Source organism: Falco punctatus, assembly GCF_963210335.1.
Source record: "Falco punctatus genome assembly, chromosome: 18".
Taxonomy (NCBI): Eukaryota; Metazoa; Chordata; class Aves; order Falconiformes; family Falconidae; genus Falco; species Falco punctatus.
Window position 1 is genome coordinate 3,832,480 of NC_137598.1, and position 17,794 is coordinate 3,850,273.

The following is a 17,794-nucleotide window of genomic DNA, read 5'->3' on the forward strand; positions in this document are numbered from 1 at the left end:
CACTGGCCACAGGGCACCGGCCACTGGCTGCTCACCAGGCCCTGGGGCACCAGCCACCAGCTGGTCACCACCCCAGGTCACTGGCCACCGACTGCCCACCAGCCACAGGGCACCGGCCACTGGCTGCTCACCAGGCCCTGGGGCACTGGCCACCAGCAGCTCACGGGCCCCAGGGGACCAGCCACAGGGCACAGGCCACTGACCCGGCCCCGGGGCAACCACCCTCACCCCAGGAGAGCCACGGTGGCACCGGGGGGCGGGAGAGCGAGCGAGCGCCGTGGACTTTTTGGTCTTTTTAATAGTTGAAAATGTTACAGGGCTCGGGGGAGCCGCGGCCCCGGTGCCGCCCCCCCTGGGACACAGCCCTGGCACTGGGGGGGGCCGTGTCCACACACAGGGCTCCGGGGGGTGCAGCCCCAACCCCCACGGGAGGCTTCACCAACACCCCTCTGTGCGGCGGGTGCCGGACCGAGGCACGAAGCCCCGGCGGGGGGGTCACCACACCGCCAGCCCCCCGCCCCCAGCAGACAAGAGCCCCCACCACTGTCCACAGGCTGGGGCGGCGGGTCTGCTCTTCGTCCTGCTCATCCTCCCGTTTCCCCCGGGGGCTCAGTTTCATGTGGGGGTCGCGGTCCGGCCGGTTGCCCCAGCCCCCCCCCACTGGCAGCATGGCCTCCCACTTTGGGGGGGTCAGTGGGGCATGGCCGTTATCCTCATGCTCTGGGAGGCGATGGGGTACGTCACCATGGGGGTGGTGGCGTGGCTCATGGTGATCCCCCCCAGTGGCTGTGCCATGGAGACGGCCACCGGTGCCACCGAGACGGCCACCGGCGCCATGGAGACAGGGGGGGCCATGCCCTGTGCGATGGTCTGGGCCAAGGCGGCCGAAAGCGGGGTGATTTCGGGGTTCATGGGGGGAGCGGCGTTGGCAGGGGGAGCCGCCTGGGCTCCGGTGGGAGCTACCAAATCCTGTTGGGATACGGGCCGGGGCTGGAGGGCCTGGCTGCTGAGCGTGGTGTGCGTCTGGGCGATGCTGTGGTTGTAGTTGGTGACGGTGCCCACGGTGGGAGCCAGAGTCTGCTCAGTGGCGGTGGCGGTGGAGCTCAGCGTCATCACCTTGGCCTGGTTGCGGAACTGGGCGTTCTGCTCCAGTAGCACCTCGTTGGTGGCCAGCAAGTTGTTCACCTGCTTCTTGAGATCCTCCACGCGCTTGCGCAGCATGATGTTCTCCTCCTCCAGCAGCCGGTACTCCACCGTCCGCGGGCTGGCGAAGCTGTACTCGTAGGTCTCGAAGTGCAGCCCGTCCACCCGCCGCCGCTTCAGCACGGGGTCGTGGTCATCGTAGCGGTCGGGGTCATAGATGGCGTCGTAGGGGTCGTAGCGGCGGCCGGCCGGGACGATGCCCTGCTCGCGGGCCGCCATGCCCCGCGCCTCATACTCATAGTCCCGCTGCAGGTGCTGGAACTTGCACTTGGCACCCCGCTGGCAGTCGCCCTTCAAGAAGTCCCGGCAGATGGGCACCTCCTCCTTGCTGTTGGGCAGGTCGGCGGGCGAGAGTCCCAGCCCGGCGGCCACCTTCTGCCGCAGGCGCGGGGGCAGCTCCCCCGTCTTCTTGTAGCAGTCCTCGTCCTCCTTGGTGCCGTGGATGAAGCGGCAGTTGAGACGGACGCACTCCTTGTTCTGAAAGTCGTGGCAGAAGATGAACTCGTTCTTGCGCACGCCCAGGTTGGTGACCTCGCTGATGTCGGGGTGGCGGAAGCGGCAGCGCTTGCCTCGCTTGCAAACGTTGCGCAGGAAATCGCGACAGATGTCGTCGGCGTTGGCACCCACCTCATCGCCGCTGTTGCCGTTGTTGTAGCTGTCACGGTCGGGCATCTTCGCCACCGCTGCCGCGGGGCTCCGGGCACTGCGGGAGGGAGGGAAGGGGGTGAGGGAGGGTACCGGGAGCGGCTCCCCGGGACCGGGGGGAAGCACCTGTCCCAGGGCACCGGCCCAGCCCCACACGGACCCCGCCGACCCTGCCCAGTGCTAGCGCCACCGCGGCCGCCGAGCCGCTGGAGAAGGGGGGGCCCGGACAGCCCCTCACGGCCGCTCCCCGGGGCTGCCTGTACCGTTCACTGGGGACGGCCCGGGACAGCTGGAGGGCCCCGGCGTAAGCGCCTGCCGGCCCGTGACAGCCCCGCCGGGTCGCACCGGGAGGGCGGAGGGGGCCCTGCCTCCCCGCCGGGTCTCCATAGCAACCAGCCCGCAGGCCCGGGGCAGGCCCGGCGCCGGGGCCCGGCTCAGGCGCGGGCGGCCCCCGCGGGGACGGCGGGCCAGGGCCATTCCCCGGCCCGGTGAGGCCCAGCCCGGCCCGGTGCGGCTTGGCCCGGCCCGCCCCGCACTCACCCGCTCGCGGCCTCCTCGCGGGTCCTCCAGCACCAACAATGAGCGTCCCCTTCCGGCCGCCGCTCTGCGCCGGGCAGGAAGTGCTCTATGGTACTTCCGGGTCGACCCGGAACGAGCTGCGCTTTTCTTTCCGGGGCTCCGGCGTCACCGTAACGTCATGCTTCTGCGCCGCCGTTTCGCGCGCACCCGCTGACTCCCCCTGCCGCGCCGGCGGCCCCGCTTCTCCCCGGTACCGGCCTCACGCCGTGGGGTCCCGGCCCAGCCAGCCCCGGTACCGGAGGCCTCCCCCCGGCCCTCGCCCCATTACCGGAGGAACCCACCCAGCCCCCTCCCCAGGGCTCCCGTCGGTCCCTGCTAGTCCGCCCCGTTACCGAAGAAACCTCACCAGTCCACCCCGTTACCGGAGGGCCACCCACCCCACCAGCTGTCACCCCGTCAGCGGAGGCACCCACCCAGCCCCCTCCCCAGTTCTCACCCCGTTACCGGAGGAGCACACACACACCCACCCCAGTTCGCGCCCCGTTACCGGAGGAGCACACACACCCCCACCCCAGTTCGCACCCCGTTACCGGAGGAGCACACACACCCCCACCCCAGTTCGCGCCCCGTTACCGGAGGAGCACACACACACCCACCCCAGTTCGCGCCCCGTTACCGGAGGAGCACACACACCCCCACCCCAGTTCGCGCCCCGTTACCGGAGGAGCACACACACACACACCCCAGTTCGCGCCCCGTTACCGGAGGAAGTCCCCCCATTATCCCACCGCCTCTGGAGGAACCAACACCGTGTCCCAACAACACCAGCTTTATTCGCGGCACGGAGCACTGAACCGGCCCGGCGCAGCGGGCCTCCCCCGCGGCACCGAGCCCCTCCCGGGACACCGGGGCGTCTCCCCGGCGGCGGCTCTGAGCCTCGGCCCCGCTGGGCTCCGCGGCGGGGTCTACTTGGACCTCTGCCTCATCTTCCTCCTCTTGCGCTTCAGCCTGAGGGAGAGAGCGGCGCTCAGCGCCCGGGGCCGACCCGCTGCGGCGGGACAGGGCAGCGGCCGGAGCCCCCCCGCGCCCCCCGGTCCCGGGGGGAGCCCCGGGGGAGCCCCACGTACCTGCGCATTCGCTTCTTGCGCCACTGCGGGAGAAGAGAGAGGAGCGGCGTTAGTGCCGGTACCGGAGCGCCCAACGTGTGCCCGCCCCGTGGCACAGTCCCTATTCCCGGTCATAGTCGAGCCCCCCCGCCCCGGGCCCCACACACCCGGCGTGTCTCCCCGTGCCCCCTCCAAGGAATTCCCGGTGAACCGACATCCCCCAGCCCCGCCGCAACGGAGTCCCCCGGGTCAGGGCCCCGGGGGACTCTCCAGGCCGGGACCCACAGGGAGGACAAGGAGGGGATGAGGTGCCATCGGCCGGGGACCCCCGGGGATGTTTAGGGTGCCATCGGCCGGGGACCCCCGGGGGTGGGTGGGATGAAGGGGGTAGTGGTGGGTGTCTGAGGCACCATTGACCTGGACCCCCGGAAGGATGGGAGCTGTGTCAGGATGTGTTTAAGGCACCATCGGCTGCCCCCGCGCCGCCCCCCGCCGCTCACCTTGGCCCTCATGGCGGTGCGGAGGCGCCGCGCTCACTCCCGGCGGGCGGGCGGCGGCGGGGGTGGTGGATGGCGGCGGATGGCGGCGTCGGCCCCGCAAGATGGCGGCAGCAGCGGCCGAGAGAGGCCGTGGTCGCCCGCCGGGGCCTATTTATAGGGCAGCGCTGAGGCCCCGCCCCCTTCGGCGCGGAGCAGGCCGGGAGCTGCAGTCCGCTGCCCCGGTGCATGACGGGGCGCGGAGTTCGTCCTGTCGCCGCCATTTTGCGCAGCCCCGGGGCAACGGGGACCGCGGTGCGGCCTGGGGGGGCTGGGGGGCGAGGGGTCGTCCCCGCCGCAACCCCCCGCCGCAGCGAGCAGAGCCGCGCCTTGGCCCAGGACAGGTCGCTAGTCACGTTTATTGTAAAAAAAAAAAAAAGTTACAATTGTTCTTGGGTGCCTGCTTGTCATCGTTGACAAATGGGACTTTTCTTGCTTGTCTTGAAGTAGTTTGCTCTCTTGAAAGCCAAAAATTAAATAGAAATATAAAATTAAATCAATCTCCAGCATGCCTCAGTGGTTTATAAATCATTCCTGTGGGCGACAAGGAAGATCAGCTCTCCCTTTCTTCCACGCAGGGCTGAATATCGCTTAAAAACACTAAAACCTTCCTCCTGGGGAACCAGATTTTTAAAAAACACTAAAACCTTCCTCCTGGAGAACCAGGATCTTCCTTTTTTTCCCCTCAAGGTCACGGTTAAGATGTCGGAGCCACACAGCCCAGACTCCAGCACCTCCATCCCGTGCCGGCCCCAGCCGCGCAGCACTGCCAGAGCTGGAAGTTGGAGAACAGGAGCAGAGAGAGAGAGAGAGATGGAAAAATTCAGAAAAAAAATAGCGCATCGTTTATTCTCTTTTATTGACTTTGGTAATATTTGCACGTGTGGAGTTTGGGGTGGAAAACCAAGATCTTGGCGAGGAAGCACGGTGCCTGCGGAGACGCCCGGGAGTGTTTTTCAAGGCGAGAGTTTTTCCCAAGTACAGCTACAGGAGGGGAATAACCAGAGCCGGTCAGCAGGTATCAGCAAAGAAAAAAACCTCACATTCAACTACATGGAACTCAGTCGGCTTTTTTCTTTTTTTTTTTTCCTTTTTTTTTTTTTTTCTTTTTTCTTTTTTAAAAAAAGACTTACTATAAAAGAACGATACCCCCAGCCAGTCTCTAGCCTGAGTCCGACAACTCCAGTAGCGCTTCCCTCGCCTGTCGCCACAGGAGCACGTGCGGACGGGAGACCCTTCTGAGAGCTGCACGCACGTGAAAAAGAGTGGAACATACTCGCGGGCCATGGAAACCAGCCACAGGGAAGAATCAAACTCCCCGGGGACACCAGGGAATTAAAAACTGCTGCCAGGTGGCGGGCAGCTCTCCTGCCCCTCCGCAGAGCCGTCAGGTGGGGAATGTCATCTGCTTCCCAGCAAGTTGGACAGTCAATTTAAAAACAAGCTCGCCACAGCAGCGTATTACAAAATAGAGTGTTTATATCAAGGCAGAGACAGAACAGAGTAGACAGAACAGTCTACAGTCTCACAGGGGACATAAAATTTGACAGTTTTCCCAATTAAGAATGTACAATCTAGAGGCTAAAAGAAAAAGAAAAAAAGAAAAAAAAAAAAAAGAGAAATCCTCTGCCCCAAGGAAACTGAGAGGAATGCCTACGTGGCCGGGGGGAGCCGAGACGGCGCAGCGAGGCAGATCCCCTTACACCGTCCACGCGTACCATATCACTAAACACAGGGCACTTTTTCTGGGGCGTAATCAGCAGTTTGGTGTGGGGTTTGGGGTTTTTTTCCTCCAAGAAAATCTGCAAAGGGAGAAAATTAAAAAAATAGGGAGGAAGAAGAAAGCAGGCAGCTCTCTAAACTCCCTCTCTCAGTGGGATCGGCTTGGTTCACCTCTTCAACAAGTTTGGGTAGTATAAAAGGTTAGAAAGAGTGGATATAGACTAGCTTTTACTCCTGATTTTATTTTTCTGCTTTCTTTTTAACGTAGTCTGAAGTGGCTGAGAGAATCCTCCCTCATTGGCAAAGTCAATAGGAGCTGGTTGTAGTCGGTGGGAAGTCCAGACTGTTTGGTTTTTTGGTCATAAGAGACAAACAGTGCTAGAATTATTTCGCTTCTGGGTTTTTTTTTGGGGGGGGAAAGGGGCGAGTGTGTGTGAATCGGGTGCTACATGGAGGGAGCGGGAGCTGCTCAGTCGCCAGCCTCATTCTCTTCCGCCGTTTCTCCCGTGGTGGCATTCTCTGCATTCTTGGAGGCCTGCGGAAACAAACCCACGGCAGCGGTCAGAACCAGGGCTGGCTCGGGGACCAGGACGCAGACCCCCCTGGGGGGACACACAGCCCCTTCCCACAAGGCTGCTGCTGCCCAAGCTGGGGGAACACCAGGCTATTCTTTATCCCAGGCTGGGAGGCGAGCCCAAAACGCGACCACGCAGGACCTGGGTAACATTTGGCCGCTGCTGACTAGCGAGAGAGAACATGCCACTAAACCCCACAAAACGTGGCCCAATTACCTTCTTTTTCTTCTTTTTCTGGGTCTTCCGGCTTGCAGAACTTTGTAGAAGGGCCTAGAGACAGGAAGGAAACATCACAAGCTAGAAAGCAGGCTCTTTTTTTTTTTTTTTTCTTTGACAGGCAATAAAGGGGAACGCTTTTAGAGTGGAAGGAGCACCGCCAGCCACCGAAGGAATGCTGCTAAGTCCTAACGGGCACAGTGATAGATGGGGAATGCCACAGCATCACGCCCCGCCGAGGTATGAGGCCTTGGAGCCAGCTGCTGAGGCTGCTCAGCCCCTCCTCGAAAAGGGCTGGGCACCCTTCTCAAGCCCCGAGCGCCAGCACTTGATGCAGGAAACAGGGGCCCAACCTGGGCTTAAACAAAATCTTTCTCATTTTGAAGCTTGCGCCTCCGCCCCTCCCCTGCACGCTCCTCCAGATTTCCCTTCCCACCTTCACCCCGAGGGATGCTGAGCCAGGGTGACCCCCACCACATGCTACCGTCTCTTTCATTTTTATTTTTAAACCAACCTTCAGTTCTCCATCTTGCACCTCAAACTCCGACTTATAGAGTTCGGGTTCAAAGGGGCCGCTGGTTATCCTCATGGGACCGTTGGGCATTAAAAGCACTGTGAATTTGAACTGTGCAACAAACTCTCCTGCAAGACAGAAACGGGCGTCACGCCACCGCAGCCCCCACAGATCCGATCCACCAGGTAGCTGGGCAGGTATTTCCGACCAGGCATTGTTTCGATTCCTGTGCTATTCCCACACTGTCGCTGCTAAAAACCACCTCACAGGAATTTCTTAAGCCTACCCCGCCCAGGGCAAAACGATTCCTTCGCCACCACCCTGCCACGCCTGCTCTGTAAGCAAACCAGAGAGCCTCAGCCATCAATCTCTCCTCCTGCCCAGGAAATTACTCCGCAAAAAAAAATAAATAAACCCAACAACTTTCATCTCATCCCTGGAAGAATTCCACTACAAGATCCTGAAGCCAACGGGTAGCGAGTTTCCTGGAGGATAAATCCCAGGGCCCTTGAAGTCCATCTCTGGTATTTGCACAGTGACAGAGTCAGCACCGGCATTGCCAGGCTCCGGAAGCAACAGTTGTCCACCGAGCCCCTCCATGCCCGGCTCCCAGTCCTCCCACTGCCTGCACTCACCTTCCTTTTCGTAGAGGACATTGAAAGGCTGGAGCAGCTCGTGTTTGGCGCATTCCACCACCCCCATCCTGGCCTTCTTCTCATCCTCAAATGCCCTGCGGAGGAGAAAGAGCCACACCTGAGCTCAGGCCCTTTCCTGGAAGTCAGAATCCACCCCACAGGTTGCAGAATTGCCTCCAGGGTCAGGCTGGAAACTTTATATTCCCCGGCGTCCCCCTCGCCCCAGCAGTGTCATGGTGCAGTGACAAAAGCAGGCAACTGGCCGGGTGAACTGCTGCCTCCAGAGAGCGGAAAAAACGAGTGGATTTAAAGATGAAAAGAGCCTGTCAAGCGAACGCTTGTTTCCTCAGTTTGAGGGTACGTTGCATCCAAAAACTGATGGGAACTGCCCCGCCTCTGCATGCTCTGCCCTGACACTGCTTTCACCCCTGTTTTATTCTAAACGCAATTCCCAGCTCGCCACCTGCCACGCGAGGCACAGGAGATTCTCAAATCCGCAGGCTCTGCCTGGGATTCCTGCTTAAGCCTGTAACATCCTTCCTACACCCACTCCTAGGCTCAAATACAGCAAACCCCAACGTAAAGCAGCACAGGCAGCCTCCTCCTCCTCCTCTGCGACAGGACGGTGAAAGCAAGTTGGTTTTGCTGGCAGCAGAGTCTGTAAGCTCACGCAAAGCATCCAGCTCTGAGCACACGGGGAGGCCACGAGTAAGAGCAAATACCTGAGAGTAAATGGCATAGTATCAAAGCGCCTCTCCACCTCACTGAAAAAGGCACGGGAGGTTTTCATCTTCAAGCCATATTGTTTGGAGGGATCCCTTTTGTAAATTGTAGTTCTCTGTCCAGCATCCTTTGCCTAAAAATGCAAATAGCGCTGAGAGACCAGGAAAGCAGCGCAGCGCTTCCTCAGCCAGACCAGCCAACCGCCTGCACGCGCTGGGACGTTTATATCGGACCAGCACCATCCCTATGCTGAGATTGTAAGGGTGCACCTCAACTTTTTGGATGGAAAAAGCTCCACCCAAAGAGCCAGAGATACCCAGGCAACAAGGAACTCCTGGCTGGAACTGGCACCCACAAGGACGTGGCTGTCAGCACTGTGGGATGATGATGGAAATGCTGAAACACGGGCGCTTTGACCACACGCACAGAGGATGAGCAGAGGGCCAAGAAGCACCAGACTCACCTTTCCCTCTCCACTGCTGACGAGAACATCAACAGCGTAAACTTCGTGGACCTCAAATTCTGCTTTTTCATGGTCCTTCCTGGATGAAAAAAAAAAAAAAAAAATTGGTGAGTCAAAAGAATGGTAAATAGAGAAAACCTCCTACAGGGCCAGAGTGCCTCAAACAAGCCCACGCTGGGCTCAGCCAGAGAAGGTCTAAAGCACCAAGTGGAGCTACGGCGCTACAGCAACCAGGCCCCCAACCAGAAGAGCAAAACTGGCACAGAAGACACAGAAACTGAAGATGCCAGGCAGCCGAGCTGACCAGCGACAGGCTGGCAGAGAAGGAGGATGACAAGCCAGAGCTCCTCCTGCCCATGACAAGTAGCTCCATCCCCAGTGAAGGGTGGGAGGGCCCTTAAGACATTCAGCACCAGCTCTTTGGACTTGTGGCCAGGTCCTGGGCAAGCCAAGAGCCCCACTACACCTGGCACATCACCACGCCTGAGGACTTCACAGTCCAAATGCTGCATTTAAAGCCAGTGAGACCCAATCCCGAGGGTCTCCGAGGGAGAAGAGCTGCTGGGACAGGGAATGAAAGGGAATGACACGTCCAACTCATTAGTTAAACCCATCCTGAGATGGTACCGACAGCCATCACCATCCAGTGGGCTCCTGGCAGCTTCTGCAAGGCGACCAGTAGGTCTTGGCACAACTCCTGGTGAATGAGCATCCACCGCTACAAGCAACAGTTGGTTGTTCTGCTGGCAGCCTCCAGCAGACTCCTTTGAGAAACTGGACAGAAACCAAGAGCGCTTGCAGGTGCCAGCGAGGAGCCTCACGTCGGTGACTTCCAGCTTTTCTTTCTTGGAACAACCCCCAAAGAGAGCCACACTTCACGGGTTCCCAAGCTACGAATTGGCCATACTGGGGCCGACTTCAAGAAAGAGGCCACACGGGGAGCGGTCTGTACCCCAGTGAAATTAAACCTACCTGCTACAGCCCCCCAGCTTGATATTGCAGCAGGAAACGGGGGCAGCATTCTGGACCTAGTCACCCCCCCTCCCAAACGCTGCTGGAAGCAGCAACCCTGGAGGTGATGCTCACTTTTGCTGGTCTGTAGGGTTCTGGATGATTGTTTTCTCTCCATCGATCACATGCTGTTTCAGCTGGTGTGACAGCATCCCTGCCGCGATAAGAGAATCCATTAACACCTCTGAGCTGCAAACGACGCAGTGACTTGCATTATTACCACCCCAGGGCCCAGGGCTCGGCTAGAGCGAGCGCGAAGGCAAACTGTCTTCAGCATTAGCACTTCCTCAGCTTCCCTCTGCTGCAGACCCTCAGGGGCATCAGCACGGATGAGGGATGCTCCCCAGCCAGCTGCCAAGGCCTTGCAAGAGCGACCACTTCTCCGTAAGGCATACGCGCTCCGCCAGCGGGCTGCCACGGACCGGAGGTGAACACACAGCCACGTGCGACGCAACCCCAGGCATTTTTAAAGATGCCAAATGTCAAATTAATGGAAACTTTCAGTCTCTTCCCCAGCTCCTCAGCCGGCCAGCGCTCAAAAGGCTGTTTGAGGGGGTTGCTTTACTTCTTCCTCCCCTGTCCTACAGTGAACCTTCACATGGAAGCCTGGGAAGAGGCACTCGGGGCCATTCCTGTTCTGCTCCCCACGCCAGCAGCCAGCAGGGAGGGTCGCACGTCCCCATTCAGGAAGGACGGCTGCCGCTGGCGGGAAGGGAAAGCACAACCCCAGCCGCCAACAGCTCCGTTTGTTTTCATCAACTGGGGCCTTATGCTGCTGCCAGTGCCTAGATAATTACGGCACTTGACTGTTTCCAAAACAGTGGCTGCTTAAACTCCCTTGACAGTGTGAGCGGCCGCCTCCTCACTGCAGCTGATGCCATGTTTTTTCACAGAGAAAGGAGCAAAGCACTGAGGAGACCCACAAAGCCATCCCACACAAGGAACAGGGACCCGAAGTTCCGAGCCTGGGCTAAGGCAAGCAAAGAGAACGAGCCAGCTTTAAAGTATTTCAGGAAATTTAACTAAGAAGAGACCGATTTAATTGCGGCTGAAGGAACCATTTGACAGTGATGTCACCCCCCAGCAGAAAAGCATCTGCCATGTGCCAAATGTCAGGCCAAGCTCTCTTGCCACCTTTCCGACAAGAAACCAGTGGTCTCATTTCTACCAGACGCTATCCCAGCGCCTTCCCACTCGCCCGTAATCAACGCTGTGAAAAGAACGTGAATCAGTTTAGAGCTGGAAGGAAATTACGTACCCTGCACATGTATGGGCTGCTTTTGCAGCAGCTCCCGCCTTACAAACAAGCTCTGTTATGTATTTACTAAAGGGGTTTTGACCACGAGTGGTCAAGTGCGAAGGCAAAAACCCACGCAATTTGCCCAAGGGCCACTACCTACCAGCCCTGGAAGCTCATATCATTCCTAGATTAACGCTTCTTTCAAAATTAAAAAAAAAAAATAAATAAATGGAAGAAAGAATTTTTAAGTTTTGAAGGGGTTTGGGGTTTTTTTGTGGGGTTTTTTTTTTTGGTTTGTTTTTTTTTTTTTTTTTAGCAAAGGCTGCTGCATATAAAGATGGCGTGCCTAGGACTTGTCGTCGTTAAATGTTTCCCGGAATTTGAACAGGGCAGCTCAGGATTTAGGGTGCAGCTACAACATCGCTGCCTCCAGTCGGCAGCTCCCCTGTCCTTACCTTCAATCGGCGTGCAGTGAAACGAGTGGGCTATTTTGTTCCACGCGTCTGTCACTTGTGTGTTCTGCATGAAGGACACAGGAAAACACATTAAGGATATAAAATTCAAGCCACAAGCATGACAGGGTTTAACTTGACAGTGTTTTGTGATAAAACCAGCAGGTTTTCTGACTGGTGCTCTAACACTTTCATAAAAAGGAGAAAAGAGTATCAGGCATCCATTTTTAATCCTGTATCAACAAAACCAGCACGTAACACGAGGTCAGCTCAGCCTCCCGCACTGCGCCCAGCACCTTCTCACAAGGATCTTTTTAGGGCATCACGCTGGGAACTGAGAGCGACGCAAGTACGTCTGGAATAGTAACGCAGCGACAAAGGAGATCGCCCACGAGTGCCGAGATGCCCAGCACCCAGCGAGGGAGGGGTGCAAGTGGGAGATTTAAGGGAGCACCGTTCAGCTGCTGCCTCCAGATTCCCCTCTGCGCTGCGCAATTCCTCCCAGGCAAGGTCACACTCTTATCTCTACGCACGAAGCGTGGCACAGGCAGCGTCCATACTTGAACTTCTTCTCTCCTACCCCAATATACTTTCCCCCGTATCAGTCACTCACCTGGTTTCCAGGCTTTACCAAGCGCAGAGCAGCTTCGGCACAGAGATGAGCCGCCTTGATGACATCAGCTTTACGGCCTGACACAGGGTTTTCCTGGAAGAACAGAAAAAAAAAAGGCTTTTTAAGGTACGTTCCCTGCCCTCTTATTAGCCACAACACCGTTCTGAGAGTCTCGAGATGGAGATTCTCCATCTAACGGGACACACTCCCCCCGAGTGAACAGGGAAATTAGCTCAGAGGCGGCAGGGCTTCTGGCTTCACAGCTCCATCATTAGTCTCTCCTTCATTAAAAGAGCAGATGAGCATCAGCCACAATTAAACCAGCTCTCTCACAAATTTCAACACAGACATCCTAGTACAAGCACATCACTGTCAAAGACTGAAAACAGAACAAGATTCTTGCATAGCCAGAAATACAGACTGGAAAGATTTCAATACACTTCAAAATAATATTATTTTTTTAAAAATTTTCTCCCCATCAAGTTGTTCAGACACAGCCACCGGAGAAAAACCATTCCCAAAACCATACCACCAGCCTCCTCCCGAGACTACAGCTAAAAAATTTGTTCCGAGCTTCCAGGACAACTGTACGGACGCAACAGTAATTCCCACCACGTGAACGTAGCTTGGGTGTCACTTCCAAAATGCCCAACCAAGCCACAGGTGCCACGGCAGTGTCCTCGCCAACACGTGCCGGGGCCAGATGCTGGCACTGGCCCCCTGCGAGGGAAGCCCACGCTGGTGCATTCAGGCAGGAGAAATGGGCAGCAGGGACTAGTTTTGGGGTCCAAAAAACCCCCCGAGCTCCGTTTGCGAAGCTAGTGACTCCCAGCAGCGTGGCGCTCGGCTCTCCCTGTGCCTCGGCCAGTAGAGGGGGCAGCAAAACCAGTCTGCCCAGTCGGCCCCACAGCCCCAGACATTCTACATGCAAATAACTCACTGCAGCGCTGCTCCTACGGGGTTCATCTCAGATTATTTGTAACCTTGCAAAATCGTACGTGTTGAAACAGCGCGTCAGCCCTCGTTTTCCAGAGGACTGAATAATTTTTAAGGAAAGGGACAGTTTTCACGCCGTCGCTGCTGTGACACCAGACCTGCGGCGTGTCAGCGAAACAGGCTGCTGCGGCCTTTGGAACCTGAGGCACCCCAACATCAGCTTTTTAACTTCTCTTTTAGGCTGCAGGTAAAGCAGAAGCAGCAAGAGACACTACTTCATTAAAAACCTACCTTTGAGGCGTCTATGACAAAACTGTGTGCTACATTCGCTATGAAGCCATCAACATGGACTCCCAAGTCACTGCAACACAAAGGAAGTTAATTACAGGTGGAGCGTCACGGCTCAGGAAATTCGTGTGACTTCTAGAAGCATCGGAAGACTCAAGCACATTTCAAGCACTTCACCTGGGTTGCTATTAGATTCTTTAATTAGCCATGCCAAGGAAGTACACACCAAGTAGGATTAGAAAGCAAAGCCCAGGCGCCAACAGCGATCTCACAAGAATTCCAACCAAACCACTTACATTTTGACCAAGTCTCCGTCTTTGAGGATGTAGTCTTGGTCACTCTTCAGGGGGGAGAAGTGACAGACACAGTTATTTACTGATATACTCGTCGGGAAGGCAATACCTATAAAAGGAGGGAAAAAAATAAACAAATATTCCATGAAATCTTGCAGCCTCACGCCTGGCGTAGACGGCAGCCCCACCAGTGTGGGCCATCACTCAGCGTGTCAGGTTTTGAAGTGCTGTAAAAGGTCCCATCACAGAAACCTGTAGCCAAGAGGCTACGAGGAACGCTGTGCACAGTCTGCTCCTGTGGGCTCTCCTTTGGCCCAGGCAACCATCAAAGAAATCCGCCCAAGGCAGTGAGCCACCCGCAAAAGGAACCTCAAGTCTCCAGAACAGAGATCGGGGAGCGCTCACTGACGTGCTTGCCTGTCACACAATTTCCTCGGCAACTAGAGAGCAGCGATAACCGCACTGCAGGCCTTCCCACGGGGAGGCTGCTGCTCTCCAAAGTAACCCTGGTTTCAGGGGGGGATGATGGGGTACATCAGAATGGGAAGCTGAGGCTCATCAGTGATGCTTATCAGCCAGGCAGGCAGGAGGATTTGGGTTCAAATTAGCTTCCTGGGCAGGACAAACCATTTCTTATACCAATTATCAGAGTGGTGCTTTCTGTGCTCTTGCCCGTTTGCACCAGCCACCCAATGGGACCAAGAAACACAACAGCACTGAAAATACCTTTGGAGCAAGCCTCACCTTTTTTCATTTCTTTTTCCTTCTTGAAAATCTTGCCAGTCTCTTCCATGATCATGGCATCTCCCTTCTCGCACAGGCAGAGAACCGACGCTCCGGAATTGGCTGCTTCAACCACCGCACGCAGGACCCCTTAATGCAAACACAGACACGAAGCTGCTGAAGCATGTTAACGATAAAACAGCCTTACATCCAACACCAAGGCTCAGTGCACAGCACCGTGGTGGAAAAAGCTGTTTGTTTTCTAAGAGAGAACAGGACTCTGGACTCAGCTTTTCACCAAAAGGACCAAGAACAGGCAGAAATCCCACTTTCATCTTTATTTTACTTTTGAGAACGTTTTCACAGAGCACGCGAGTGAACGTACGTCGGGGTTGGCGCAGGGGAAGCACTGCAGCTTCAGACACCTGCCTGCACAGACCGAGGTCTGTCAAACAAAGCAGCCGAGCAGAAACACTGCTCTCCCACATTCTTTCTGGAGAAGTCAGAGCTACAGAAACAGGTTTGGAAATTACTTGGGAGACAGGATGCGCAGCACATCAAAGGAGCAGGGGCCTGTGCTGTGGACGTGCCGGACCAGAGGTACGGAGCAGCCAAACAACTTTGCCGGGTACAAGAGCCGGCGGCGGCGCAGGACCGGCGCTGCGGAGCCAGTTACATTATTAGTCCCTTACTCTGCAGAAACGTGTTTTAAAGGTAACCCACGTGGCTCCTGCTCCGGCCTGGCAGTGCCAGCAGCTGCCAGCGCGCTGCCTGACACAAGGAACTCCACACGCCTGGCTCTGCGCTGCAGGTCAGAGGAAGTTTTGCTGCCTGCACCCACTTTGGGGCATATTCTAGCAACCCACAAGTCCCAGCGGCGTTTCGGTTCTGCCACAGATGACAACACGCCTTGTACTTTAATAGGATAAGAGGGGAAAGGGGTGTAGAAGCAGTGGCTTTGATTGAAACCCTGCAGAGTGACACGCACAAACGCATCTCGATGGCGATACAGGGGCCCAGGGGTGGCTGGAGGAGCCACATCTCAGCGGCTTCCCCACCAGTCCGCAGGCCAAGGTGCTCCAGCTGTCACCAGTGGACCCCTGAGCTACCATTTCCCCTTCTTCCTCCTCTCTCCAGCTGGGACACTTTCCAGGGAGTCACAAAGCCTCCCTACCCTGAAATGTTTTCAGATCCTGGGGTAAAAGGTCTCCTTCGCAGTTTCTCCTGGTTCTGCGATCGTTTGACAAGAGGCTGTTTTGCGAAGTGCCTCTGTCGGGGGGGTTCTGTAACCGATGGTATGTGTTCGAGGTACAACAGCAATAAATATTTCAGAAGCGCTGAAGGGGATGTTTACGAGCAGGTGGGTTTTCCTCACTTCCGTGACAGCGAGTAAAAACCTGAAGTTTTTCACCTGCGTGATGACCTGAACTGCAAACCCCTTCAGCCACCTTCCCATGTGCCACAAATAACAACGAATTGGAAATATTTTTCGGTCCAGATAAAAGTCTGATAAAGAGATGTTCGGTGGATGGCAGGACACGAAGAGGAAACGTTAAACAGTGCAAAGATAACCGGAGAGCCGTGCTCATCAGAGCGTTCGAACGAAACGAAGAAGCAAACAGCGTGAGAGCACTGAGCAAGGAACACCTACTAATGGTCCCGCGTCCTTCCACCGTGCTTCATTTAGGGAATTAAAAGCCCTCTGTATCATTAAAGGCAACTCACTCTGAGAAGAGCCCAAGGCATCTGGAACTTTTTTTTGCCACTGTTCTGCGTTTGCTTTTCCCAAACACGCTCACACCGCCCGTAAGGGAGGAAGGAACGCCGCGACGGAGCTGCCTTCCCCCCTTGGGCCCCTCCACGCAGCCAAACTCGGGGCAAACCATAAAATCCAGTTTGCCCAGCAGACGGGAGAAGGAAAGCGGTGCCCTCCCTTCCCAAAGGGGAACCCACAGCGCGGCGGCTCTCAGCCCCGCATCTCTCCTGAGCTGCATCCCAAGTCACCAGCTGGAGCGATGACTTAAAAAGAAGCGTGGAAGTCAGCAACAATTAGTGTGGGACACGAGGCTGCTGGGGACGCCGGGTACACCTCATCGGACCGGTCCAGTCAGCTCCTGGAGCAGCTGTCACCCTTCTCGAGGGGCAGCGAAGCACCATTAATGAGACAGCAAAAATAAACGTTTTAAAAAAAAATTACAGCCAAAGAAAATGACACGGGGGGGGGGAGGGGGGGTGTAAAGCTTTAGGGGTCAACAAGGCAGGGCCCCCGCCCCCGGGGAAGCCTTCCCTCGGCAGGCCCGGGGTCCCCGCGGAAGGGGGTTGCTGCCAGGGCTGAGCCCGCTGCTCCCCAGTACCGGAGGCTCACCCCACCGCTGTCCCCACCACCCACAGCGTGGGGCGACCCCCGGGGCTGCGCTGCCCCGGAGGGGTTAAAGCCCCGAACAAAAGAGAGGACTGGGGCAGCAGCGGGGCCGGGGGGCGGGGGGGGCAGCGGCGCCGGGCCCCCCCCCCGCGGGAGGGAATGCGGCCGGGGCGGGGGGGGGGGGGCGGCCGGCCCCGCGTCGCCGTGTGTCGTGTTTCCCCCCCTCCGCGCCGCCGGTGCACGTGGGGCGCGGAGGCCACGTGCCGGCAGCGGCCGCCGTACGGGCCCGGGGCCTGGGGGACCCGAGCAGCCCCTGCCGCCCCGGGAGCCCCCCCAGGCCGCCCCCCCGCCTGCGGACGGGCCCTGGGGGACAGAGCAGCGGCGCGGGGCGGGGGGGGAGGGGGGGCAGGCCTCGCCACCCACCCCAGGCCCACCGCTCCCCACTGCCCTTCCCCACCTCACCGGGCACCCCTCACCCCCCAGCCCCGCCGCCCGCTTACCGCCCACGCCCCCCCCGCCCACGCCCGGCCGCGGCCCGCACTCACGGTTGGCGATGTCCCCCCCCATCTTGTACTTGGTCACCACCAGGTCCTCGGCGATGGTGAGCTCGGCTGCCTCCTCCTCGCCCGACATGGTCGGTGCCGCCTACGCCCGGCCACCCGCCGCCGCCGCCTCCGCGCGCGCGCGCGCCCCCCCCCCCCGCCGCCGCCGCCGCCGCCGCCGCCGCGCTGAGGAGACCCCGGGGAGCGCGAGCGAGAGAGCGCGAGCAGGGCAGGAGCGCGGGCTCCGCGCGAGGCACGCTGGGAAGGCGAGTCCCCGCCCCCCCGGACTACAACTCCCGGCAGCCCCTGCGGCACTGCCAGCACAGCCCGGCCCGCTGCGCCCCCACGGACTACAGCTCCCAGCGTGCACTGCGGCGCGCTCTCGCGAGAGACTGCCGCGCGGCCGGAAGCTGCGGCAGGGGGTGCTGGGAGATGTAGTCCGACGGGGGCTACAGGAAAGTGGCACATCATGGCGGG

The 17,794-nt window shown here is 58.1% G+C and overlaps 2 protein-coding genes across 3 annotated transcripts; both read right to left on the reverse strand.

The window, feature by feature from the left end:
- Window positions 1-280: 280 nt before the first annotated feature.
- On the reverse strand, window positions 281-2,515 carry ZC3H10 (zinc finger CCCH-type containing 10). Its single transcript, XM_080368153.1, has 2 exons — window positions 2,389-2,515; window positions 281-1,906 (listed from the first exon to the last, which is right to left on the reverse strand). Exon 2 carries the CDS (start codon window positions 1,873-1,875, stop codon window positions 691-693), a length of 1,185 nt encoding a protein of 394 aa, XP_080224279.1. The 5' UTR covers window positions 1,876-1,906; window positions 2,389-2,515; the 3' UTR covers window positions 281-690.
- A 665-nt stretch (window positions 2,516-3,180) lies between these two features.
- Window positions 3,181-17,532, reverse strand: PA2G4 (proliferation-associated 2G4). Of its 2 annotated transcripts, XM_080368152.1 has the most exons (16): window positions 17,321-17,532; window positions 14,435-14,563; window positions 13,694-13,799; window positions 13,401-13,470; window positions 12,174-12,266; window positions 11,564-11,627; window positions 9,944-10,022; window positions 8,858-8,936; window positions 8,394-8,527; window positions 7,672-7,766; window positions 7,037-7,164; window positions 6,523-6,576; window positions 4,657-6,266; window positions 3,974-4,616; window positions 3,495-3,517; window positions 3,181-3,375 (listed from the first exon to the last, which is right to left on the reverse strand). In XM_080368152.1, exons 1-13 carry the CDS (start codon window positions 17,406-17,408, stop codon window positions 6,201-6,203), a joined length of 1,185 nt encoding a protein of 394 aa, XP_080224278.1. In that variant the 5' UTR covers window positions 17,409-17,532; the 3' UTR covers window positions 3,181-3,375; window positions 3,495-3,517; window positions 3,974-4,616; window positions 4,657-6,200. The 2 variants fall into 2 exon arrangements, with proteins under 2 accessions (XP_080224278.1, XP_080224277.1); XM_080368151.1 differs by having other exon boundaries at window positions 3,974-6,266.
- Window positions 17,533-17,794: the final 262 nt, after the last annotated feature.

Bases quoted from the DNA above. Each gene is read 5' to 3' on its own strand.
- ZC3H10 (XM_080368153.1), bottom strand. From the start codon at position 1,875: ATGCCCGACCGTGACAGCTACAACAACGGCAACAGCGGCGATGAGGTG.
- PA2G4 (XM_080368152.1), bottom strand. From the start codon at position 17,408: ATGTCGGGCGAGGAGGAGGCAGCCGAGCTCACCATCGCCGAGGACCTG. The intron at 11,628-12,173 runs GTGAGTGACTGA...TCCTTCATGCAG, and splicing joins TGGTAAAGCCTGGAAACCAG to AACACACAAGTGACAGACGC. The intron at 10,023-11,563 runs GTAAGGACAGGG...TTATCGCGGCAG, and splicing joins TCACTGCACGCCGATTGAAG to GGATGCTGTCACACCAGCTG.